The following is a 27747-nucleotide window of genomic DNA, read 5'->3' as shown; positions in this document are numbered from 1 at the left end:
TCTTTTTTAATAGAACCTCAATAAATATTTTTTAACCTTCTTTGAAGTGCTGGAGATCATACTCTAGTTTCCTTGTCTGTGTTCTGCCTGAGGCCAGGGCAGCTCCGTGCACCAACACCGATCCTGACCTGGACTTTAGGAAGGGTGAGCTGAACTACTTTTTCTATTTTCTGTCAATCTCAGCACTTTACCCTGCTCTTCCCGATTGCCCTGGTGTGGTGGCAATCTGGTTAATTCGGGGGTTAATGTCAGCTTATAGCTGCCACCAAGCCCTAGATTAGCAATGGGAGGAGTCTTTGAGACCTCTCCCATTATTAATCTGTAAGTGAAAATAAATCTCAGAAAAAAATCCTTTATCTGAAATAAAAAAAATCCTTTCACCCCTTTATTAACTCTGAAACTACTCTTGCAGGTCTGACGTAATCCACACTAGGTCAAACGACTATTCCATCTCTACTACATCAAAAGCTCACAGCGAGCGCCATAGAACAAAAATGCCTGCCACTTGTATCCACTGGTAACCTGACCTCAGTAAAGTAAGGTACCTCATCTGAGGTAGTTACTGAGTTTAAGTACCTTGAGGTCAGGATACTTGCGATCACAGGTGGAGGGCCATGAGAGCTTCTAGCTGTGACCGCAACTTACCTGATTGACATCCTCGCTGATCACTACTCAGTCTCTGCTTGAAGTCCGCAGCAGATGGACATGTTCCATGATCATACGCTGTAACATCAGATATGTAGCAGAGCGGGAATTGTCTTGGGACCTCATGTGGTTTACGTAGGACCTACAGGGGTGTTTAGGGGGTTAAGTGGTGAAAGTGGTTTTTATTACAAAAAGGATTTTTTCAGTGTTTATTTACTTTTACATTAGTAAGTAATGGGGGGGTTCTCAGTCCCTCCCCATCACTAATCTAGGGCTTAGTGACAGCTGTGAGCTGCCATTAATCCCTTATTACCCCCAACTACCATCGCACCAGGGCAATCAGGAAGAGCCAGGTAAAGTGCTGGGATTGTCGTATCCAGCCTGATAATACCAGACCCCAGCTGTCTGCTTTATCATGGCTGGGTATCAAAACTGGGGGGGGGGGGGGGTGGATGGGATGGAGACTGCACACAGGTTTTTTTTAATTATTTTTAAAATAATTAAGGGAAGAAAAAAAAAAAAAAAAAAGCTGAATGCGGTTCCTCTTTTAATTCAAGGCCAAGATATGCGCAAGGCTGGAGGCTGCAGCCTGTAGCCATATGCTTTATGTGCTGGGTATCATAATATGGGGGGGGGACCCTATACTAAATATTTTATTTTGATACTTCAATAGATACATCTAGTCTCTGATTGGAAGCAGTTACCACAACCAATCACAGACGCAGATGGGTGGAGAAAGCAGTGCATATGCATGAAGGTGAAGGCGTGAGCAGCTACAGCTGTGCTGGAGCCTTGGTGAGAATAGCCCGCTTGGTCCTATCCCTTTATACCACCATTTTAAATCACGAAATCCTGGTCCCCATAGACTTCTATAGAGACTGGCATCCCTGCCAGATAACCGGAATTTTTTTATTATTATTATTATTATTATTATATTATCCAGTTAGGTCTGCCCGTATCAATTATCTTATCTAAGGCTAGGGCCCTACTTTGCGTTCTCCTACTTGCAGTTCAGAACGTACGTTTTGGGCTTAATTGTTTTGACCAAAGTTGCCTTTTTCAGAAATTTAGCGCTGAAAACGCATGCGTATTTACCGCGTTTTTAGATGCGTTTTCAGTGCTTTTTACATGCTTTTCCACCTGCATTTTGATAGATGCGTTTTGAACATCATGGCACTGATAAAGTTTAAATAGTCAAAACTCAATGAAAAAATTGGAAAAAAGAAATCTATATTTGTGAAAAATAATGGAAATAAATTTTAATGAAATTATAGCGGTAATATGATATTTAATGGAAAAAAAAAACACTAATTTAATACATTTATTTTTAATTGTCGGACTATGTGTGTGTGTAAAGGGACATATCAAATCATTATTTTAATGTCCTAAATGCATGCGTTTTGGTAGTCCAAAACGCATGTTTTCTGCACATAGAAAGCAGGTAAAATGCAGGAATTTGTAGGAATCTTGGTTTTTGCCTTTTCTCATTGACTTCAATGTTAGCAAAACGCACCCAAAATGGCAAAAACAATTGACATGCTGCTTCTTTGAACGCATGGTTTTTGCCAAAAAAAAAAAAATGCAAATTAAACGCAGCGTTTAGAAACGCAAAGTGGGGTCAGGAAATCCACTTTTTCCATAGACTTTGCTGGTAAATCAAAACGCATGCCTTTTGGCATGAAAAAAGGTGCTTCTCAAAACGGACCAAAAAAGCACCTAAAACGCAAAGTGGGGCCCTAGCCTAAGACTCTGCCCATTACGAGTTATATTACAGAGTTTTTTATTTTCATGGTCATTTATGAAGTAAAAATTTAAATGACTGTTACGGTGTATGGCCATGTGCAAATCACGTTTTAGTTACGGCTGTGTGCCCAGGGTCATTGACTATACTAATGCAAACTGACAATGTGTGCACAGTCGTGCATCAGTTTTGGCCATACAAGCCAATTGGTAATGTGCGGGCAGCAAGATGTAGTAGATTAGTGGCTTAACCCCTATCACGAAACAGTTTTTATGACCTAAATTTTAGAGGCGGAAAATATAGAAAAAAAAAAAAAAAAAAATTGATGCAAAACTGTCAAAACACACTTATGAGGGGAGGATTGTGAATCTTCTGCTGACACTCTTATGGGACTTAAGTCCCCCATCCAGGGCCCGATCTTGGTATGTATGATAGCTCTATCCATCAGGTTGTCCCTCATCCTGGTATAGATGCCTCCCGTTAAGCTGTGCACATATTTAAAAGAAAAAAAAACCAAAAAAAAAAAAAAAAAAACCACACCTTTTACTCACCTTCCATCTGCTTTCCCGGTGTGCGGTGTCCTCTTCTAGCACCGGTAACTTCGGAGTTCAAGTGAAACAGTGCATGATGCCACTGCCATGCGCCCCCAGTTACATGCTGACGTCAGCTTCTGGCTACTGCAAAGAAGGGAATTTTGTTTACTTACCGTAAATTCCTTTTCTTCTAGCTCCTATTGGGAGACCCAGACAATTGGGGTGTATAGCTTCTGCCTCCGGAGGCCACACAAAGTATTACACTTTAAAAAGTGTAACCCCTCCCCTCTGCCTATACACCCTCCCGTGCATCCTCAGTTTTGGTGCAAAAGCAGGAAGGAGGAAACTTATAAATTGGTCTAAGGTAAATTCAATCCGAAGGATGTTCGGAGAACTGAAACCATGAACCAAAAGAACAATTCAACATGAACAACATGTGTACACAAAAGAATAACAGCCCGAAGGGAACAGGGGCGGGTGCTGGGTCTCCCAATAGGAGCTAGAAGAAAAGGAATTTACGGTAAGTAAACAAAATTCCCTTCTTTGTCGCTCAATTGGGAGACCCAGACAATTGGGACGTCCAAAAGCAGTCCCTGGGTGGGTAAAAGAATACCTCGATAAAAAGAGCCGAAAAACGGCCCCCTCTTACAGGTGGGCGACCGCCGCCTGAAGGACTCGCCTACCTAGGCTGGCATCTGCCGAAGCATAGGCATGCACCTGATAGTGTTTCGTGAAAGTGTGCAGACTCGACCAGGTAGCCGCCTGACACACCTGCTGAGCCGTAGCCTGGTGCCGCAATGCCCAGGATGCACCCACGGCTCTGGTAGAATGGGCTTTCAGCCCTGAAGGAATCGGAAGCCCAGAAGAACGGTAGGCTTCAAGAATCGGTTCCTTGATCCACCGAGCCAAGGTTGACTTGGAAGCCTGCGACCCCTTACGATGGCCAGCGACAAGGACAAAGAGCGCATCAGAACGGCGCAGAGGCGCCGTGCGAGAAATGTAGAGCCGGAGTGCTCTCACGAGATCTAACAAGTGCAAATCCTTTTCACATTGGTGAACTGGATGAGGGCAAAAGGAAGGTAAGGAGATATCCTGATTGAGATGAAAAGGGGATACCACCTTAGGGAGAAATTCCGGGACCGGACGCAGAACCACCTTATCCTGGTGAAACACCAGGAAGGGGGCTTTGCATGACAGCGCTGCTAGCTCAGACACTCTCCGAAGTGATGTGACTGCCACTAGGAAGGCCACCTTCTGCGAAAGGCGTGATAGAGAGACATCCCGCATCGGCTCGAAAGGTGGTTTCTGAAGAGCCGTTAGCACCCTATTAAGATCCCAGGGTTCCAGCGGACGCTTGTAAGGTGGGACTATGTGGCAAACTCCCTGCAGGAACGTGCGGACCTGCGGAAGCCTGGCTAGACGCTTTTGAAAAAACACGGAAAGCGCAGATACTTGTCCCTTGAGAGAGCCGAGAGACAAACCCTTGTCCATTCCGGATTGAAGGAAAGAAAGAAAAGTGGGTAAGGCAAACGGCCAGGGGGTAAAACCCCGATCAGAGCACCAGGATAAGAAGATCCTCCAAGCCCTGTGATAGATCTTGGCGGACGTTGGTTTCCTGGCTTGTCTCATAGTGGCAATGACATCTTGAGATAACCCTGAGGACGCTAGGAGCCAGGACTCAATGGCCACACAGTCAGGTTGAGGGCCGCAGAATTCAGATGGAAAAATGGCCCTTGAGACAGCAAGTCTGGTCGGTCTGGGAGTGCCCACGGTTGACCCACCGTGAGGTGCCACAGATCCGGGTACCACGACCTCCTCGGCCAGTCTGGAGCGACGAGGATGGCGCGGTGGCAGTCGGACCTGATCTTGCGTAACACTGGGCAGCAGTGCCAGAGGAGGAAATACATAAGGCAGTCGAAACTGCGACCAATCCTGAACTAATGCGTCCGCCGCCACAACTCTGTGATCTTGAGACCGTGCCATGAATGCCGGGACTTTGTTGTTGTGCCGAGACGCCATGAGGTCGACGTCCGGTGTTCCCCAGCGGCAACAGATCTCTTGAAACACGTCCGGGTGAAGAGACCATTCCCCTGCGTCCATGCCCTGGCGACTGAGAAAGTCTGCTTCCCAGTTTTCTACGCCCGGGATGTGAACTGCGGAGATGGTGGAGGCTGTGGCCTCCGCCCACAGCAGAATCCGCCGGACTTCCTGGAAGGCTTGACGGCTGCGCGTGCCGCCCTGGTGGTTGATGTACGCGACCGCCGTGGCGTTGTCCGAGTGTATGCGGATCTGCCTGCCCTCCAGCCACCGATGGAACGCCTTTAGGGCTAGATACACTGCCCTTATCTCCAGAACATTGATCTGAAGGGAGGACTCCGTCGGAGTCCAGGTTCCCTGAGCCCTGTGGTGGAGGAAGACCGCTCCCCACCCTGACAGACTCGCGTCCGTCGTGACCACAGCCCAGGATGGGGGCAGGAAGGATTTTCCCTTCGACAAAGAAGTGGGAAGAAGCCACCACTGAAGAGAGGTTTTGGCTGCCAGTGAAAGAGAGACGTTCCTGTCTAGGGACGTCGACCTCCTGTCCCATTTGCGGAGAATGTCCCATTGAAGTGGACGCAGATGAAACTGCGCAAAGGGAACTGCCTCCATTGCTGCCACCATCTTCCCTAGGAAGTGCATGAGGCGCCTCAAGGGGTGTGACTGGGTCCGAAGGAGAGTGTGCACCCCTGTCTGCAGCGAACGCTGTTTGTCCAGCGGAAGCTTCACTATCGCTGAGAGAGTATAAAACTCCATCCCGAGGTAAGTCAGTGATTGGGTCGGTGTCAATTTTGACTTTGGGAAATTGATGATCCACCCGAACCTCTGGAGAGTCTCCAGAGCAATGGTCAGGCTGTGTTGACATGCAACCCGGGAGGGTGCCTTGACTAGGAGATCGTCTAAGTAAGGGATCACCGAGTGGCCCTGAGAGTGTAGGACCGCCACCACGGATGCCATGACCTTGGTGAAGACCCGTGGGGCTGTCGCCAGGCCGAAAGGCAGTGCCACAAACTGAAGGTGTTCGTCCCCGATGGCGAAACGCAGGAAGCGTTGATGCTCTGGTGCAATCGGCACATGGAGATAAGCATCCCTGATGTCGATTGAAGCTAGGAAGTCTCCTTGGGACATCGAGGCGATGACAGAACGGAGAGATTCCATCCGGAACCGTCTGGTTCTCACGTGTCTGTTGAGCAGTTTGAGGTCCAGAACGGGGCGGAATGATCCGTCCTTTTTTGGCACCACGAATAAGTTGGAGTAAAAACCGCGACCACGTTCTTGAATGGGAACGGGGATCACAACTCCTTCTGCCTTCAGAGTGTTCACCGCCTGAAAAAGTGCATCGGCTCGCTCGGGGGGCGGAGATGTTCCGAAGAAACGAGTCGGAGGACGAGAGCTGAGCTCTATCCTGTAACCGTGAGACAGAATGTCTCTCACCCATCGGTCTTGGACATGTGGCCACCAGGTGTCGCAAAAGCGGGAGAGCCTGCCACCGACCGAGGATGCGGTTTGGGGAGGCCGAAAGTCATGAGGAGGCCGCCTTGGAGGCGGTTCCTCCGGCGGTCTTTGGAGAACGTGACTTAGACCGCCATGCAGAAGAGTTCCTCTGGCCCTTCTCTGACCTGTTGGACGTGGAGGATTGGGACCTGGCTGAGGGCCGAAAGGACCGAAACCTCGATTGAATTTTTCGTTGCTGAGGTCTGTTTGGTTTGGACTGGGGTAAGGACGAGTCCTTTCCCTTGGATTGTTTAATAATTTCATCCAATTGCTCGCCAAACAAACGGTCGCCAGAAAACGGCAAACCGGTTAAGAACTTCTTGGAAGCAGAGTCTGCCTTCCATTCGCGTAGCCACATGGCCCTGCGGACTGCCACCGAATTGGCGGACGCTACCGCTGTACGGCTCGCTGAGTCCAGGACGGCGTTCATGGCGTAGGACGAAAAGGCCGACGCCTGAGAAGTCAAAGACACAACTTGCGGAGCAGAGGTACGTGTGACTGCATTAATCTCAGACAGACAAGCTGAGATAGCTTGGAGTGCCCACACGGCTGCAAAGGCCGGAGCAAAAGACGCGCCTATGGCTTCATAGATGGATTTCATCAGGAGCTCTATTTGCCTGTCAGTGGCATCCTTGAGCGATGAACCATCTGCCACTGATACTACGGATCTAGCCGCCAGTCTAGAGACTGGAGGATCCACCTTGGGACACTGAGCCCAACCCTTAACTACGTCAGGGGGGAAGGGGTAACGTGTGTCATTAAGGCGCTTAGTAAAGCGCTTGTCCGGAAATGCTCTGTGCTTCTGGACAGCATCTCTGAAGTTAGAGTGATCGAAAAACGCACTCAGTGTACGTTTGGGAAACCTAAACTGGTGTTTCTCCTGCTGCGAAGCCGACTCCTCTATAGGTGGAGTTGGGGGAGAAAGATCTAGCACCTGGTTGATGGACGCTATAAGGTCATTTACTATGGCGTCCCCTTCAGGTGTATCAAGATTGAGAGCAACGTCAGGATCAGAGCCCTGAGCTGCGACCTCCGCTTCATCCTCCAGAGTCCTCATGCTGAGACCCCGAACAGCGTGATGAAGTCGGGGAAGGTTCCCAGCGAGCCCGCTTAACCGGTCTGGGACTGCGGTCCGTGTCGGAGTCCTCCCCGTGGGACCTAGGTGTCACCCCAGGAGCACTCTGCTGCGCCGACCGAGAGGGGCCTGGGGGCGATGAACTCACAGTGCCCGGGGCCTGTGTAACCGATCTGGACTGCAAGGCTTCTAGTATCTTAGCAGACCATTTGTCCATAGACTGAGCCATGGACTGTGAAAGCGACTCAGAGTTTCTCAGCCAATACTGCAAACTCTGTCCCTGCCACCTGGACAGTGGAAGCCGGCGGTTCTACCTGAGCCGAGGGTCCCACCAGTGCCCGAGGCTCCGGCTGAGTGAGTGCCACAGGGGCCGAGCATTGCACACAGTGAGGGTAGTTGGAACCTGCAGGTAACATAGCCGCACAAGAGGTACAGGTTGCAAAATAAGCCTGTGCCTTGGTACCCTTGCTCTTTGCGGCCGACATGCTGTAGTCTCCTCTGAGAGTGATCACTGAGGGTATATAGCCAAAAGCAAAACAATGCGGCCGAACAGAGAAAATGTATACTAATTATATATATATATATACACACATATATACACATATACACACTTCGGCACCCAAGGGGGGCCAGCACCGGGTAACCGGTGTGGCTTACCGACCGCCCAAAGCGGTTGTGTGTCCACCAGATTCCCTGCCTGGGCCTCCCAGAGCTGCAGAGCTCGTTCTGAAATCCTCCACCGGCAGAAGTGATTGTAAAAATGGCTGCCAGAGCTCTCAGGGGAGGAGGGAGCCGTGGGCGTGACTAATAAAGTGCGGGAATCTGGTGCCCCACAGTGCTCAGTGAGGGGGGAGGAGAACACCTAAGTATGCTCCAGCCCTCACTGCCGACGTCCAGTCGACCGTCCCACCCTTACCCCTGACTGGCAGGCCCGGGGGCGGGAGTTATGGTACTAGGCCGCAGAAGCCGGGGACTAAATTTAATAACGCGGCCGGCAAACAGGCGCGGTCGGCGCGGTAGTCCCGGTCGTCACAAAAAAACAGCAGCCGCTGCAGCGTCTGTAACACAGGCGCTCCATGCACCGTCCCCAAGGGGACACAGAGTACCTTTTAGATGCAGGGCCTGTCCCTGATGATACCCAGTCTCCTGTCCGTCAGATTCCCCCAGGGGCTGCGGAGGGAGCCCGGTCCCAGTGAATGGTGACCGGTTAGGATCCCACTTCTCCCAGAGCCTCTAAGGAATGGGGAAGGAAAAACGGCATGTGGCTCCAGCCTTTGTACCCGCAATGGGTACCTCAACCTTAACAGCACCGCCGACTTAGTGGGGTGAGAAGGAAGCATGCCGGGGGCCCCGTGGGGGCCCTCTTTTCTTCCATCCGATAAAATCAGCAGCTGCTGCTGACTAAAATGGGAGCTTGAGTGAATGTGTGCCTCCTTTAACACAAAGCATAAAACTGAGGAGCCAGTGATGCACGGGAGGGTGTATAGGCAGAGGGGAGGGGTTACACTTTTTAAAAAGTGTAATACTTTGTGTGGCCTCCGGAGGCAGAAGCTATACACCCAATTGTCTGGGTCTCCCAATGGAGCGACAAAGAAATTAAATATTCACTGCTCCCCACATCCTGCAGCCAAACTGCTCCTGTGAGCAGTGTGTGAATCCGTGACTGGTGATGCACTGTGAAACTTGCGTGAGATACACACGAGGCAAATCGCAAGTGGGACACTGGCCTTAGGCCTGTTTCAGACGTCAGTGATTCTGGTACGTATTTTTTTTTTTTATATGTATCAGAATCACTGACATACGCAGACCCATTAATCTTTCACTGACCAAGTCTTTGTGGGGTGTACACGCGTGTCCGTGTGTTCCGCACAGAGACATGTCCATTTTTTTCTGGCATCACTGATGTCCCACAGACCACACTATGGTGGGATCTGTGAATCACGTACCAGAAAAACACGTACATTGAAACTAAAAAGCATTTTAAACTCACCCTGCAGCTGCAGAGGTCAGACAGCGGCAGCCACATGCTGCATCGCAGGACTCTTCAGCACAATGGACAGCAGGAGCGGGGACAAGTGAGTTTTTCTCCATGTGCAATCGCTGATCATGGATTGCACTTTGACAACCCATGTGTGCCGTGAATCACGGATCATGGAGGGACAAATGCATTTAACACGTCAGTGAAAAACGTATGTGTTTTTCACGGTCGTGTGAAACAGGCCTTAGCATTATCTTTGGTGGTACCTATTGGCCTCAGTTATCAGTGCGCTGTAGATTGATCTTTTGCTGTCAGACTTCCTCTGACCCTCCTTTTTGTCTTCTCCCTCTTCTCTGATCCACTACCCTACAGGTATTCTGACTGTAGACCGTGACATGACTACATCTGTCTATCCTATTACTCTTGACGTGATCTCCTGGTACCTGACTCCGGCACTATTGACTATCCTGCCTCAAGACTTCCTTGTGTAGTGACTAGAGTTACAAACTCTTTTTGCATTTCTATATTCTGAGGGCTTTAGCCTTTTTTTTTTTTTTTCCAGCTCACTGAGCTCTGGCAGTTTTTTTTTTTTTCTTTTGTGCGACGAGATGACATTTTCAGCAATACCATTTTTATTTACATATTACTTTTTGATTGTGTTTTCTTCCACTGTCAGTTGTACAATTAAAAAAAAAAAAACATCTCCTGGGGAGGCTTAAACCTGCAATCATCTTATCTCTTGTTATATATACTGTAGTATTATGGTATTAATATATAACACAAATCACGAAGTCTAGCCTCACAGTGCTGATATGGCAGCTACAGGGACTGCAGAACCTCATGCCTTATACGTCCATGTCAGAGACTAACTGACATTTAGGGCTCATGCGCACGTTGCGTCCTGGCCAGTGCAGAAATAAGTGCACCTCTGGCAGACTTGACGCGGCGTGTTGACAAAAAGAATGCATCCAAAACGCATGTATTTTGCATGCATTTTACATGCGTTTTGGATGCATTTTTGTCAGTGCGGTCCCCCAGCTCTGCTACATGCCCGCTGACAGCAGACACAGACAGAGTCGGGCGATGAGAATGAACTCTGATGAACTGCACCTGACTTCATTGTCATCCCACGGCTTTGTCTCTGTGTGCTGTCGTGAACTCAGATGAACCTCCGAGGTCAGTGCCAGGACACAGGAGTCCGCAGCAGTGACGTCAGAGCTTTACCAGATTTCACCGACATCACGCGGCTCTCTGTGTCAGCCTGATATGCGGCCACACGTGAAGGACTCACCTGTGATCGCAAATCCCGAGTGACTGCAGTGAGCCGCGCGATCAGCTGTGCTTTCACTCAGACTACTCGCAGCCACAGCTGCAGTCCTCCACCTGAGAGCAGAGGCCATGAGTAGCCTCCGTTACAGCACAGCTGATCGCACGACTCACTTCAATTGCTGCATGGAGCTCATAGGAGTGGCGGTGTTCTACTGCCGCTCCTGTCAGCTTCCGATGTAGCAGAGCTGAAAGTGTCGTGGGACCTTACGTGGATTACGTCGGACCTGGAGGTGTTTTTGAGGGGTTAATAAAGTGATGAGAGGGTGTTTTTTTGTCTTTCATTACAAATAAAAGGATGTTTTGGATGTGTGTGTTTATTTTCTTTAACTTACAGGTTAATCATGGAAGGTATCTTGGGGAGACGCCTGCCATGATTAACCTAGGACTTAGTGGCAACTATGGGCTGCTGCCATTGACTCCTTATTACCCCGTTTGCCACCGCGCCAAGGCAATTCGGGATGAGGCGGGTAGAGTCTCGGGACTGTCGCATCTAATGGATGCGGCAATTCCGGGTGGCTGCTGGCTGATATTGTTAGGCTGGGGGGACTCCCCATAACGGCGTGGAGCTCCCTATCCTGAGAATACCAGCCTTCAGCCGTGTGGCTTTACCCTGGCTGGTATCCAAATTGGGGGGGGGGGGGATCTGTGAGTATGAGAGAGGGGGTGGGAGGGAGAGACATGGACAGAACTGTGTTTGTTATGTGAAGAAAAAAAAAACAAAACATGCGGATTGCAACAAAAATGCAGTGCAAACGCACTGCTTAAAATTTTGGTAGCGTTTTTCTACAACTCACCGATTTCAATGGCTGTAGAACGCTGCCAAAACGCTCAAAAGAATTGACATGCTGCTTTTTTTAAACGCAGAGATTGTCAAAAATTTGACAATCTAAACGCTGCGTTTAAAAAGGCATTGTGCGCACGGATTTTGCATGATTCTCAGACTTTACTGGGGAAGCAGAACGCATGCATTTTGACAATGTGACGCTGCAGCTTAAAACACTGCAGAAATGCAACATGCGCATGAGCCCTTAAGGGGTTAACAGCAGTGGCCGTTACAGGCAGATGGTGGCTGTGTAACTACATGCAGGCACCTGAAATAGGCCGACCAATATATTCTTTGTTGGCAAGTGGTTAAAGGTGTTAGCCTGGAATTCGCTATTGATCACCTATACATAATTCTGGAATTTTGACAATGGAAAATAATTTATTGCTGAGCCATGTTAGGCCCTGTGTGCACTTGCCAGATTTTACCGCTGATTTGCTGCATGTGTCGCTGCAGAAAATGTTCATAACATCTCTGCAGTGATTCACCAGCAAATCCTATGGGGGAAAAAAATGCTGTGCGCACTATGCGGAATTTGACAGCTGCATGTTTTGCTGCGGGATTCCCGCAGCAAAAACAATTGCATGTCACTTATTTTCTGCAGACAGCTGCGGGATTTCACTCCATTAACTAATGTAATTGTGAAATCCCGCAGGGAATAACGCAGGCAACAAGTTCTGTGCGGTTCATTGTGTTTTCCTCCGTTATTCCCTGCGGTATTTCACGTTTTCGGGACATATTAATCACTGCCTGCGTTTTGCAGGGAAATGATGTCATTATAACAGGAAGAGGAAGCGGAGCAGAGTAAACCCACACACATCACACAGACACGGACATATAGAATACACATACAAAGCAAACGTACATATAAAAACAAAACAAAAAAAAATATGCAGGCTCTTCATTATTTTTACAGTCTAGCCGAGGTAAACACAGCGGCGGCCCGGTATTTTCAGGTTGGGGAAGGTGAGAGCCAGGGTTAATGCTCCCCTCCTCCCGCAGCCGAGACTATCAGCCCACAGCTACTATCCATTATGCGACAGTCCCGGAGTGTCCACGGCTCTTCCAGATTGCCATGATGCGGTGGCAATGCAGGTAATAATGAGTTAAATGGCAGCGGATCGCTGCCACTAAGTCCTAGTTTAATCATGGCAGCGTCTGAGACAGCTTTCATGATTAACCCGTAAGTAAAGTGAATAAACACAAACTGAAAAATCCTTTATTTTAAATAAAGCAAAAATGTTCCCTCTTTAACCCCTTTATTAACCCCTCCCAAACACACAGCTCCGGCGTAATCCACGCAGGTCCCACAACGCTTGTAGACTGATCCAGCCGCGTCTGACACACTGTACTTAATGCAGCCTCGTAACAAGCCTGCAGAGGTAACCACAGGTCATTTCTCACAGTTGGTAATGTGAACACATTACCGCTCGTGAGAACTGCAGTGTGTCCTCACAGGGACTCTAGCTATTGATTATCTATCCATCCATCTACCCATTATCTATCTCAGAAGGAAATTACTTTTTTTTTTCTTCAATGTGCTTTATTGCATTGAATGCATTAAAACACATGTACCAACCCGCGGAAAAAACGCAACAAAACGCATGCGGATTTCGAAGCGGTTTTTTTTTGCGTTTTTCTTTCCGCGGGTGTGGAAATCTTTCAGAGCCTGGAATTTTCTTAAGAAAATTCCACATTTTCTAGTGTACATAGGGCCTTATACTGTAAAAACTATACCAGCCCTTTCAGGTTATAGAGCTGGTCCAAGCTGAGACTATATGAATATTTACCTACTGCAACAGCTAAAAACATCCGCACTTTGGTGCTTGGACTTTGACAGTTTGTGGCACTTGAGAATTATTACTTATTATGAGTAATGCTAAAGTCAATGTGCAAAGTCCACTTATGACAAAGTGCCATTATCCTGCATGTGCAGAAGAGCTTATTTGTCTAACGTGTTATTGTAAGTACATAAAGGCCATTAAAATAAGAAAAGAAGGGAATTTTGTTTACTTACCGTAAATTCCTTTTCTTCTAGCTCCAATTGGGAGACCCAGACAATTGGGGTGTATAGCTTCTGCCTCCGGAGGCCACACAAAGTATTACACTTAAAAGTGTAAAGCCCCTCCCCTTCTGACTATACACCCCCCCGTGAGTCACGGGCTCCTCAGTTTTGGTGCAAAAGCAGGAAGGAGGAAACTTATAATTTGGTCTAAAGTAATTCAATCCGAAGGAAGTTCGGAAAACTGAAAACCATTCAACATGAACAACATGTGTACACAAAGAACAACAGCCCGAAGGGAACAGGGGCGGGTGCTGGGTCTCCCAATTGGAGCTAGAAGAAAAGGAATTTACGGTAAGTAAACAAAATTCCCTTCTTCTTTGTCGCTCCATTGGGAGACCCAGACAATTGGGACGTCCAAAAGCAGTCCCTGGGTGGGTAAAATAATACCTCGTAATAGAGCCGTAAAACGGCCCCTTCCTACAGGTGGGCAACCGCCGCCTGAAGGACTCGCCTACCTAGGCTGGCATCTGCCGAAGCATAGGTATGCACCTGATAGTGTTTCGTGAAAGTGTGCAGGCTCGACCAGGTAGCCGCCTGACACACCTGCTGAGCCGTAGCCTGGTGCCGCAAAGCCCAGGACGCACCCACGGCTCTGGTAGAATGGGCCTTCAGCCCTGAGGGAACCGGAAGCCCCGAGGAACGGTAGGCTTCGAGAATTGGTTCCTTGATCCACCGAGCCAGGGTTGATTTGGAAGCCTGTGACCCTTTACGCTGGCCAGCGACAAGGACAGAGTGCATCCGAGCGGCGCAGGGGCGCCGTACGAGAAATGTAGAGTCTGAGTGCTCTCACCAGATCCAACAAGTGCAAATCCTTTTCACATTGGTGAACTGGATGTGGACAAAGAAGGTAAGGAGATATCCTGATTGAGATGAAAGGGGGATACCACCTTAGGGAGAAATTCCAGAACCGGACGCAGAACCACCTTGTCCTGGTGAAACACCAGGAAAGGAGCCTTGCATGACAGCGCTGCTAGCTCAGACACTCTCCGAAGTGATGTGACTGCTACTAGGAAGACCACTTTCTGCGAAAGGCGTGAAAGAGAAATATCCTTCATTGGCTCAAAAGGTGGTTTCTGAAGAGCCATCAGCACCCTGTTCAGATCCCAGGGTTCTAACGGACGCTTGTAAGGAGGAACTATGTGACAAACCCCCTGCAGGAACGTGCGCACCTTTGGAAGTCTGGCTAGGCGCTTCTGGAAAAACACAGAGCGCTGAGACTTGTCCCTTAAGAGAACCGAGCGACAAACCCTTTTCCAATCCGGATTGAAGGAAGGAAAGAAAAGTGGGCAAGGCAAATGGCCAGGGAGTAAAACCCTGATCAGCGCACCAGGATAAGAATATTCTCCACGTCCTGTGGTAGATCTTGGCGGACGTTGGTTTCCTGGCCTGTCTCATAGTGGCAATGACCTCTTGAGATAACCCTGAAGATGCTAGGAGCCAGGACTCAATGGCCACACAGTCAGGTTGAGGGCCGCAGAATTCAGATGGAAAAACGGCCCTTGAGACAGCAAGTCTGGTCGGTCTGGTAGTGCCCACGGTTGACCTACCGTGAGATGCCACAGATCCGGGTACCACGACCTCCTCGGCCAGTCTGGAGCGACGAGGATGGCGCGGCGGCAGTCTGACCTGATCTTGCGTAACACTCTGGGCAACAGTGCCAGAGGAGGAAACACATAAGGCAGTTGAAACTGCGACCAATCCTGAACTAATGCGTCTGCCGCCAGAGCTCTGTGATCTTGAGACCGTGCCATGAATGCCGGGACCTTGTTGTTGTGCCGGAACGCCATTAGGTCGACGTCCGGAATCCCCCAGCGGCAACAGATCTCTTGAAATACGTCCGGGTGAAGGGACCATTCCCCTGCGTCCATGCCCTGGCGACTGAGAAAGTCTGCTTCCCAGTTTTCTACGCCCGGGATGTGAACTGCGGATATGGCGGATGCTGTGGCTTCCGCCCACAGCAGAATCCGCCGGACTTCCTGGAAGGCTTGCCGACTGCGTGTGCCGCCTTGGTGGTTGATGTATGCCACCGCTGTGGAGTTGTCCGACTGAATTCGGATCTGTTTGCCTTCCAGCCACGGCTGGAACGCTTGTAGGGCAAGATACACTGCCCTTATCTCCAGAACATTGATCTGCAGGGAGGACTCTGGCTGAGTCCAGGTACCCTGGGCCCTGTGGTGGAGAAAGACCGCTCCCCACCCTGACAGGCTCGCGTCCGTCGTGACCACCGCCCAGGATGGTGGTAGGAAGGATTTCCCCTTCGACAATGAAGTGGGAAGAAGCCACCACCGAAGAGAGGCTTTGGCTGCCTGAGAAAGGGAGACGTTCCTGTCGAGGGACGTCGACTTCCTGTCCCACTTGCGGAGAATGTCCCATTGAAGTGGACGCAGATGAAACTGCGCAAAAGGAACTGCCTCCATTGCTGCCACCATCTTCCCTAGGAAGTGCATGAGGCGCCTCAAGGGGTGTGACTGGCCTTGAAGGAGAGACTGCACCCCTGTCTGTAGTGAACGCTGTTTGTCCAGCGGAAGCTTCACTATCGCTGGAAGAGTATGAAACTCCATGCCAAGATATGTCAGTGATTGGGCCGGTGTCAGATTTGACTTCGTGAAATTGATGATCCACCCGAATCTCTGAAGAGTCTCCAGAGCAATGTCCAGGCTGTGTTGGCATGCCACTCGGGAGGGTGCCTTGACAAGCAGATCGTCTAAGTAAGGGATCACCGAGTGTCCCTGAGAGTGTAGGACTGCTACAACTGCTGCCATGACTTTGGTGAAGACCCGTGGTGCTATCGCCAGGCCGAAAGGCAGTGCCACGAACTGAAGGTGTTCGTCCCCTATGGCGAAACGCAGGAAGCGCTGATGCTCTGGTGCAATCGGTACGTGGAGATAAGCATCTTTGATGTCGATTGATGCTAGGAAATCTCCTTGGGACATTGAGGCGATGACGGAGCGGAGCGATTCCATCCGGAACCGCCTGGTTTTCACGTGTTTGTTGAGCAGTTTTAGGTCCAGAACAGGACGGAAAGATCCGTCCTTTTTTGGCACCACAAACAAGTTGGAGTAAAAACCGTGACCCTGTTGCTGAAGAGGAACAGGGATCACCACTCCTTCTGCCTTCAGAGTGCACACCGCCTGAAGAAGAGCATCGGCTCGCTCGGGGGGCGGAGATGTTCTGAAGAAACGAGTCGGAGGACGAGAGCTGAGCTCTATCCTGTAACCGTGAGACAGAATGTCTCTCACCCAACGGTCTTGTACCTGTGGCAACCAGGCGTCGCAAAAGCGGAAGAGCCTGCCACCGACCGAGGATGCGGCGCTGACCCTTCTGTGGCCTGTTGGACGAGGAGAATTGAGACCTGCACGCGGGCCGAAAGGACCGAAACCTCGATTGTACCTTCCGTTGTTGTGGTCTTTTTGGTTTGGACTGGGGTAAGGATGAGTCCTTTCCCTTGGATTGTTTAATGATTTCATCCAATCGCTCACCAAACAGGCGGTCGCCAGAAAATGGCAACCCGGTTAAGAACTTTTTGGAAGCAGAGTCTGCCTTCCATTCACGTAGCCACATGGCCCTGCGGACTGCCACCGAATTGGCGGATGCTACCGCCGTACGGCTCGTAGAGTCCAGGACAGCATTAATGGCGTAGGACGCAAACGCCGACGCCTGAGAGGTTAATGACACCACCTGCGGAGCAGAGGCACGTGTGACTGCATTAATCTGCGAGTGACAAGCTGAGATAGCTTGGAGCGCCCATACGGCTGCGAATGCCGGAGCAAAGGACGCGCCGATAGCCTCATAGATGGATTTCAACCAGAGCTCCATCTGTCTGTCAGTGGCATCTTTGAGTGAAGCCCCATCTTCCACTGCAACTATGGATCTAGCCGCCAGTCTGGAGACTGGAGGATCCACCTTGGGACACTGAGCCCAACCCTTGACAACGTCAGGGGGGAAGGGATAACGTGTGTCCTTAAGGCGCTTAGAAAAGCGCTTATCTGGACAAGCTCGGTGTTTCTGGACTGCCTCTCTGAAATCGGAATGATCCAGGAACATACTCATTGTACGCTTGGGAAACCTAAAACGGAATTTCTCCTGCTGAGAAGCTGACTCCTCAATTGGAGGAGCTAGGGGAGAAAGATCCAACACCTGATTGATGGACACTATAAGGTCGTTCACTATGGCGTCCCCTTCTGGTGTATCTAGGTTGAGAGCGGCTTCAGGATCAGAGTCCTGATCTGCCCCCTCCGCTTCATCCTCTAGAGAGTCCTCCCGCTGAGACCCTGAGCAGTGTGATGAAGTCGAGGGAAGCTCCCAGCGACCCCGCTTAGGTGGTCTGGGACTGCGGTCCGTGTCAGAGACCTCACCTTGAGACCTATGAGTCACCCCAGGAGCACTTTGCTGCTCCAACCGAGGGGGGCCTGGGGTCAATGATTCAACAGTGCCCGGGGCCTGTGTTACAGGTCTGGACTGCAAAGCTTCTATTATCTTAGCAGACCATTTATCCATAGTCTCAGAAAGTTTGTCAGCGAATACTGCAAACTCCGTCCCTGTCACCTGGACAGTGGCAGCCGGTGTTTCTACCTGGGCCGAGGGTCCCACTAGTGGCTGAGGCTCCGGCTGAGTAAGTACCATAGGTGCCGAGCATTGCACACAATGAGGGTAGGTGGAACCTGCAGGTAGCATAGCCGCACAAGAGGTACAGGTTGCAAAGTAAGCCTGTGCTTTGGCACCCTTGCTATTTGCAGACGACATGCTGTTGTCTCCTCTGAGTACAATCTGGGAGGGTATATAGCCAAAAACCAGTGCGACCGTACAGAGTAAATGTATAGCATATAAACCTATATATATATACACACTTCGGCACCCAGGGGGGCCAGCACCTAGAAACAGGTGCTGCTTACCGACCGCCCAAAGCGGTTGTGTGACCACCAGATTCCCTGCCTGGATCTCCCAGAGCCGTTTGTCTCTCCTCTCTAGCTTCAGAAGTGCTGACAGGAATGGCTGCCGGCATTCTGTGGAGAGGAGGGGGCCGTGGGCGTGCCCAAGAAAGTGCGGGAATCTGGTGTCCCACTGTGCTCAGTGAGGGGGGAGGAGGATACAAAGTATGCTCCAGCCCTCAGCGCTGACGTCCAGTGCAGCGTCCCTCCCTTCCCCTGACTGACAGGCCCGGGGGCGGGAATATGCGGTACTAGGCCGCAAAAGCCGGGGACTAAAGTTATAAGCGCGGCCGGCAAACAAGCGCGGTCAGCGCGGTAGTCCCGGCGCACTAACACACCCAGCAGTGCTGCAGCGTGTATGACACAAGCGCTCCATGCGCTGTCCCCAAGGGGACACAGAGTACCTCACAGTAGCAGGGCCTTGTCCCTGACGATACCCAGCTCCTGTCCAGCAGATTCCCCAGGGGCTGCGGAGGGAGCACGGTCCCAGTGTCTGGAGACCGATTAGGATCCCACTTCACCCAGAGCCCCTAGGGGATGGGGAAGGAAAACAGCATGTTGGCTCCTGCCTATGTACCCGCAATGGGTACCTCAACCTTAACCGCACCGCCGACCAGAGTGGGGTGAGAAGGGAGCATGCTGGGGGCCCTATATGGGCCCACTTTTCTTCCATCCGAAATAGTCAGCAGCTGCTGCTGACTAAATTGTGGAGCTATGCGTGCATGTGTGCCTCCTTCGCACAAAGCATAAAAACTGAGGAGCCCGTGACTCACGGGGGGGTGTATAGGCAGAAGGGGAGGGGCTTTACACTTTTAAGTGTAATACTTTGTGTGGCCTCCGGAGGCAGAAGCTATACACCCCAATTGTCTGGGTCTCCCAATGGAGCGACAAAGAAAACAAAAAAAAAAAAAAACCACATGGTGTTATACACTACTCACAAAATATTAGGGCTATCTGGGACTCATGTAAAACGCTGATGCTACATTGAATTTTACCATTAAGCCATTTGTTAGAGAAAAAGTTATGCAAAAAGTACTGAAACATTGAACAATTGGATATGTGCATTCAAAAGTCACATTACGTTCACCTGAAAAGGTTGGAGAGCACTTTAGGATCATCCTGAAATTTCACGTGACAGCCACATATCCCTAACGTTTTGTGAGGTGTGTATGTGTAATATATGTAATATATATACATGAGATATATATATTCTTATCAACATTACCTATTAGTCCTTTTGCTCGCACCCAAAACAACTGTCGTGGTTCCTGCGGCATACGATGGTACATGTCAGGTGGGTTAACAGGTTTAATCTCAATAGGAACATCTTGTGCCAAAATTTTATTCAGTCCTAGCCTGTGCTTCTCCACCAGAGAGGGATCCCTTAAAGGAAAAAGACATTAGATTACTTAAACTATAATGATCTCCAGAGTCATTTATCTTTGGCAACAATAATTAAATTGTAACCATACTTGAACTTTTTAGAATAATCAATCCTGTGTGTACATGAGGAGTAATGTTGTTTCTGGCCATTACATGACTTGTAGCCTGCATTTTCACCAGATTTCCCCTACAAATGGTCTCTCAATTTGCAATGGCCTCTGAGCTGGTGGGGAGGGTGGAGGTGGGGGGGGGGGGGTTGGGAAGGGAGACTAGCCGCTGCAATCTCTCACATACAGGGCGCAGCACACAGGGGTGGATTCATGCTCTTTATTCCTCAGCATAACGAGGCCAGCAGCAGGGTGGAAAGCATACTGAACTGCCTGAATGTGACTGATGCTCTAGGGCATGGGTCCCCAATTCCAATCCTCAAGGGCCACCAACAGTGCATGCTTTCAGGATTTTCTTAGTATTGCACATGTGATAATTTAATCACCTGCACAGGTGATGATTCCAGCACCCATGCAATGCTGAGGAAATCCTTAAATCATGCATTGTTGGCAGCCCTCGAGGACTGGAGTTTGGGAACCCTGCTCTAGGGTGAGGCACATGAAGATGGTGCTGAGCTCTGTTCCTCTCCCTGCTCCTCACTTGATAGAGTATAATAGGTTGTGTCACATGACCACACAGCAAGTTAGACGTCTGTACTCTAAAATGCTAAAGCATGCAAACATTGAATGCAAGAATATTTATATGCATTACTGCTTAAGGAAAGAAAAATTGAGGCTGCATTTTGGGGGTGCTGTCAGTCTTTTTATCTAGATTATGGAGTAATGCATATCTTTATTCTTGCATTCAATGTTTGCATGCTTTAGCATTTCAGAGTGCAACTATCTTTTTTTTTTTTTTTTTTTGTTATGTCATGTTCAGTTTTGCACCAATGCTCCATAACACATATCTGTTGCATTTCTGAATAAAAACAGGGTGAAAATGATTCAGTGGCCAAGTATGTCTCCTGATCTGAACCCAACCAAACAAGACGAGTATCATTCTCCACCCAGCACCCAGGGTCTAAAAGAGGTTGTTCTTGAAGAACAGAAAAAGATAGATATTGCAATATGTCGCCAACTGGTTCATTCCATACCTACAAGACTTGGTGCTGTCCTTAAAGGGCTCTTCTCCACTTGCGTTTACAAATTCACAGCGACACTCTGCTACAAATGTGTCGAGTGTCCTGCATGTGGTCTGTGTATGGTGTGTTTTTTTCTCGCATAGCATCCGTATGACATGCGAGCGTCATACGGGTGCTAGGTGAGTGTTTATGCATACCGCGTCAGACTGGCTACCGGAGGAATCTCCAGTAATACCAGCCCTGGCTGCAGTTACCTGCACTGAATTCCAGAGCTGTCACCTGAGCTCCAGAGTTCAGCCCGGTCTCTTTGCAGCTGTGCTGAACTGAACAGCAATCGCTGGGGAATCAATCACTCAGCGCTCGCTGTTCAGTCCAGTCTGGACTCCGGAGCGCAGGTGACAGCTCCGGAGTTCTGTGCATGTAACCGCAGCCAGGACTGGTATTACTGGAGATTCCTCCGGAAGCCAGTCTGACGCTGTATGCAAGTATCAAGGATCTGTATGACATGCGTATGCAATCTGTATTCTGATTTTTTTCTCGCTCCCATAGGATTGCATGGGGGTGAGAGAGCTGAGACTCTGTGCAAATCACAGCATGCTGCGATTTCACCGACAGCACGAATCATGCCGGTAAAAATTTAGCAAGAGGACACGGCCTCATTGATTAAACACTGGTGCAGGTGCGATCAGATTTTTTTTTTTATTGGATCACACTCGCACATAGAAATCGTAAGTGGAGAAGAGCCCTAAAAGTCATGGCGGTCACACAAAACAATGGATGCAGTAGTGTTTGATATTGGGTGTATTCATTTTTGCATCAAATGATTTGAGTAAAACTGAAGACTTTGATGAAAGTTATAGTAATACCCTTACTTTCAGGTTATTGGTTTAAAAAAAAAAAAAAAAAAAAAAGGTCTATGCAATCTGTGTGCTGGACGTGTTCACAATGACCCATAGACTTGTATTGGCCCTTTCATCTGTGACGACAAAAACGGACATTTCTCTGTGTGGGTCACACATCCATGTTTTCACACAAGTCATGTGTATGTGATCTGCACCATAGGTTACAATAAGTGCGCGTGGCAACCGTGAAAAAAAGTCACACGTACCGGAAACACCGATATATAAAGGGGACCTAAACCTGTATAAAATTGGAGTCGTCCTTTTGAAGGAAGTCTCCATAGTCTATTCAAGTAAGTCTTGTACTTTTTTTATGCAATTACTAAAACTCCCTGGATAACTGGCATAGTTACCGCTCTCCTTTGCCTATCTTATAGCCCAAACGCATGTGCCTGTGATGGAGGAGAATGCTGACACTGCATCCACCCTGATCACAGAGAGCTACCCTCTAACCTCCCACTCCGCACTGGTCTAAGTGATCGGTGCAGAGCAGGAGAGCAAGGCACGGAAACCTGGACGGAGGCTGCAAAAGCTCAGCAGCTGAAGGCGCGTCCACACAAGTAAATCAGTGACTTAGCACTAATTACGCCACCAGGGAAGTATTAATAAAAAAAAAAAAATATTTTCCGATTTTCTGCTGTCTAAATGCATCTTATAGACTTACCTAAAATGAAGGGAATTTTGTTTACTTACCGTAAATTCCTTTTCTTCTAGCTCCTATTGGGAGACCCAGACAATTGGGTGTATAGCTTCTGCCTCCGGAGGCCACACAAAGTATTACACTTAAAGTGTAAAGCCCCTCCCCTTCTGCCTATACACCCCCCGTGCATCACGGGCTCCTCAGTTTTGGTGCAAAAGCAGGAAGGAGGAAACTTATAAATTGGTCTAAGGTAAATTCAATCCGAAGGATGTTCGGAGAACTGAAACCATGAACCAAAAGAACAATTCAACATGAACAACATGTGTACACAAAAGAACAACAGCCCGAAGGGAACAGGGGCGGGTGCTGGGTCTCCCAATAGGAGCTAGAAGAAAAGGAATTTACGGTAAGTAAACAAAATTCCCTTCTTCTTTGTCGCTCCATTGGGAGACCCAGACAATTGGGACGTCCAAAAGCAGTCCCTGGGTGGGTAAAAGAATACCTCGATAAAAAGAGCCGAAAAACGGCCCCCTCTTACAGGTGGGCGACCGCCGCCTGAAGGACTCGCCTACCTAGGCTGGCATCTGCCGAAGCATAGGCATGCACCTGATAGTGTTTCGTGAAAGTGTGCAGACTCAACCAGGTAGCCGCCTGACACACCTGCTGAGCCGTAGCCTGGTGCCGCAATGCCCAGGATGCACCTACGGCTCTGGTAGAATGGGCTTTCAGCCCTGAAGGAATCGGAAGCCCAGAAGAACGGTAGGCTTCAAGAATCGGATCCTTGATCCACCGAGCCAAGGTTGACTTGGAAGCCTGCGACCCCTTACGCTGGCCAGCGACAAGGTCAAGAGCGCATCCGAACGGCGCAGGGGCGCCGTGCGAGAAATGTAGAGCCGGAGTGCTCTCCCGAGATCTAACAAGTGCAAATCCTTTTCACATTGGTGAACTGGATGAGGGCAAAAATAAGGTAAGGAGATATCCTGATTGAGATGAAAAGGAGATACCATCTTAGGGAGAAATTCCGGGACCAGACGCAGAACCACCTTATCCTGGTGAAACACCAGGAAGGGGGCTTTGCATGACAGCGCTGCTAGCTCAGACACTCTCCGAAGTGATGTGACTGCCACTAGGAAGGCCACCTTCTGCGAAAGGCGTGATAGAGAGACATCCCGCATCGGCTCGAAAGGTGGTTTCTGAAGAGCCGTTAGCACCCTATTAAGATCCCAGGGTTCCAGCGGACGCTTGTAAGGTGGGACTATGTGGCAAACTCCCTGCAGGAACGTGCGGACCTGCGGAAGCCTGGCTAGACGCTTTTGAAAAAACACGGAAAGCGCCGATACTTGTCCCTTGAGAGAGCCGAGAGACAAACCCTTGTCCATTCCGGATTGAAGGAAAGAAGAAAAGTGGGTAAGGCAAACGGCCAGGGGGTAAAACCCCGATCAGAGCACCAGGATAAGAAGATCCTCCAAGCCCTGTGATAGATCTTGGCGGACGTTGGTTTCCTGGCTTGTCTCATAGTGGCAATGACATCTTGAGATAACCCTGAGGACGCTAGGAGCCAGGACTCAATGGCCACACAGTCAGGTTGAGGGCCGCAGAATTCAGATGGAAAAATGGCCCTTGAGACAGCAAGTCTGGTCGGTCTGGGAGTGCCCACGGTTGACCCACCGTGAGGTGCCACAGATCCGGGTACCACGACCTCCTCGGCCAGTCTGGAGCGACGAGGATGGCGCGGCGGCAGTCGGACCTGATCTTGCGTAACACTCTGGGCAGCAGTGCCAGAGGAGGAAATACATAAGGCAGTCGAAACTGCGACCAATCCTGAACTAATGCGTCCGCTGCCAGAGCTCTGTGATCTTGAGACCGTGCCATGAATGCCGGGACTTTGTTGTTGTGCCGAGACGCCATGAGGTCGACGTCCGGCGTTCCCCAGCGGCAACAGATCTCTTGAAACACGTCCGGGTGAAGAGACCATTCCCCTGCGTCCATGCCCTGGCGACTGAGAAAGTCTGCTTCCCAGTTTTCTACGCCCGGGATGTGAACTGCGGAGATGGTGGAGCTGTGGCTTGCGCCCACAGCAGAATCCGCCGAACTTCTTGGAAGGCTTGACGACTGCATGTGTCGCCCTGGTGGTTGATTTACGCGACCGCCGTGGCGTTGTCCGCCTGTATGCAGATCTGTCTGCCCTCCAGCCACCGATGGAACGCCTTTAGGGCTAGATACACTGCCCTTATCTCCAGAACATTGATCTGAAGGGAGGACTCTGTCGGAGTCCAGGTTCCCTGAGCCCTGTGGTGGAGGAAAACCGCTCCCCACCCTGACAGACTCGCGTCCGTCGTGACCACAGCCCAGGATGGGGGCAGGAATGATTTTCCCTTCGACAAAGAAGTGGGAAGAAGCCACCACTGAAGAGAGGTTTTGGCTGCCAGTGAAAGAGAGACGTTCCTGTCTAGGGACGTCGACCTCCTGTCCCATTTGCGGAGAATGTCCCATTGAAGTGGACGCAGATGAAACTGCGCAAAGGGAACTGCCTCCATTGCTGCCACCATCTTCCCTAGGAAGTGCATAAGGCGCCTCAAGGGGTGTGACTGGGTCCGAAGGAGAGAGTGCACCCCTGTCTGCAGCGAACGCTGTTTGTCCAGCGGAAGCTTCACTATCGCTGAGAGAGTATAAAACTCCATCCCGAGGTAAGTCAGTGATTGGGTCGGTGTCAATTTTGAATTTGGGAAATTGATGATCCACCCGAACCTCTGGAGAGTCTCCAGAGCAATGGTCTGCATCGGCTCGCTCGGGGGGCGGAGATGTTCTGAAGAAACGAGTCGGAGGACGAGAGCTGAGCTCTATCCTGTAACCGTGCGACAGAATGTCTCTGACCCATCGGTCTTGGACATGTGGCCACCAGGCGTCGCAAAAGCGGGAGAGCCTGCCACCGACCGAGGATGCGGTTTGGGGAGGCCGAAAGTCATGAGGAGGCCGCCTTGGAGGCGGTTCCTCCGGCGGTCTTTGGAGGACGTGACTTAGACCGCCATGCAGAAGAGTTCCTCTGGCCTTTCTCTGACCTGTTGGACGTGGAGGATTGGGACCTGGCTGAGGGCCGAAAAGACCGAAACCTCGATTGAATTTTTCGTTGCTGAGGTCTTTTTGGTTTGGACTGGGGTAAGGACGAGTCCTTTCCCTTGGATTGTTTAATAATTTCATCCAATTGCTCGCCAAACAAACGGTCGCCAGAAAATGGCAAACCGGTTAAGAACTTCTTGGAAGCAGAGTCTGCCTTCCATTCGCGTAGCCACATGGCCCTGCGGACTGCCACCGAATTGGCGGACGCTACCGCTGTACGGCTCGCTGAGTCCAGGACGGCGTTCATGGCGTAGGACGAAAAAGCTGATGCCTGAGAAGTCAAAGACACAACTTGCGGAGCAGAGGTACGTGTGACTGCATTAATCTCAGACAGACAAGCTGAGATAGCTTGGAGTGCCCACACGGCTGCAAAGGCCGGAGCAAAAGACGCGCCTATGGCTTCATAGATGGATTTCATCAGTAGCTCTATTTGCCTGTCAGTGGCATCCTTGAGCGATGAACCATCTGCCACTGATACTACGGATCTAGCTGCCAGTCTAGAGACTGGAGGATCCACCTTGGGACACTGAGCCCAACCCTTAACTACGTCAGGGGGGAAGGGGTAACGTGTGTCATTAAGGCGCTTAGTAAAGCGCTTGTCCGGAAATGCTCTGTGCTTCTGGACAGCATCTCTGAAGTTAGAGTGATCGAAAAACGCACTCCGTGTACGTTTGGGAAATCTAAACTGGTGTTTCTCCTGCTGTGAAGCCGACTCCTCTATAGGTGGAGTTGGGGGAGAAAGATCTAGCACCTGGTTGATGGACGCTATAAGGTCATTTACTATGGCGTCCCCTTCAGGTGTATCAAGATTGAGAGCAACGTCAGGGTCAGAGCCCTGAGCTGCGACCTCCGCCTCATCCTCCAGAGAGTCCTCATGCTGAGACCCCGAACAGCGTGATGAAGCCGGGGAAGTTTCCCAGCGAGCCCGCTTAGCCGGTCTGGGACTGCGGTCCGTGTCGGAGTCCTCCCCGTGGGACCTAGGTGTCACCCCAGGAGCACTCTGCTGCGCCGACCGAGAGGGGCCTGGGGGCGATGAACTCACAGTGCCCGGGGCCTGTGTAACCGATCTGGACTGCAAGGCTTCTAGTATCTTAGCAGACCATTTGTCCATAGACTGAGCCATGGACTGTGAAAGCGACTCAGAGTTTCTCAGCCAATACTGCAAACTCTGTCCCTGCCACCTGGACAGTGGAAGCCGGCGGTTCTACCTGAGCCGAGGGTCCCACCAGTGCCCGAGGCTCCGGCTGAGTGAGTGCCACAGGGGCCGAGCATTGCACACAGTGAGGGTAGGTGGAACCTGCAGGTAACATAGCCGCACAAGAGGTACAGGTTGCAAAATAAGCCTGTGCCTTGGCACCCTTGCTCTTTGCGGACGACATGCTGTAGTCTCCTCTGAGAGTGATCACTGAGGGTATATAGCCAAAAGCAAAACAATGCGGCCGAACAGAGAAAATGTATACAAATATATATATATATATATATATATATATATATATATATATATATATATATATATATATATATATATATATATATATATATATTATATATATATATATATACACATATATACACACACACACACACACTTCGGCACCCAAGGGGGGCCAGCACCGGGTAACCGGTGTGGCTTACCGACCGCCAAAGCGGTTGTGTGTCCACCAGATTCCCTGCCTGGGCCTCCCAGAGCTGTAGAGCTCGTTCTGAAATCCTCCACCGGCAGAAGTGATTGTAAATATGGCTGCCAGAGCTCTCAGGGGAGGAGGGAGCCGTGGGCGTGACTAATAAAGTGCGGGAATCTGGTGCCCCACAGTGCTCAGTGAGGGGGGAGGAGAACACCTAAGTATGCTCCAGCCCTCACTGCCGACGTCTAGTCGACCGTCCCGCCCTTACCCCTGACTGGCAGGCCCGGGGGCGGGAGTTATGGTACT

The 27747-nt window shown here is 50.0% G+C and overlaps 1 protein-coding gene across 1 annotated transcript in view; it reads right to left on the bottom strand.

Annotated features, from left to right (window-relative positions):
* ACOT8 (acyl-CoA thioesterase 8) overlaps positions 1–27747 on the bottom strand; it is a 50134-nt gene that overhangs the window by 16043 nt on the left and 6344 nt on the right. Inside the window, exon 4 of the mRNA XM_075349764.1 lies at positions 19874–20031. Within this exon, the coding sequence (XP_075205879.1) occupies positions 19874–20031 (158 nt within the window). The remainder of the gene's footprint in view (positions 1–19873; positions 20032–27747) is intronic.

The sequence above is a fragment of the Anomaloglossus baeobatrachus genome, chromosome 5, assembly GCF_048569485.1.
Source record: "Anomaloglossus baeobatrachus isolate aAnoBae1 chromosome 5, aAnoBae1.hap1, whole genome shotgun sequence".
NCBI lineage: Eukaryota > Metazoa > Chordata > Amphibia > Anura > Aromobatidae > Anomaloglossus > Anomaloglossus baeobatrachus.
The sequence above is the reverse complement of the archived record's forward strand: the minus strand, read 5'-3'. Positions and strand labels throughout refer to the sequence as shown.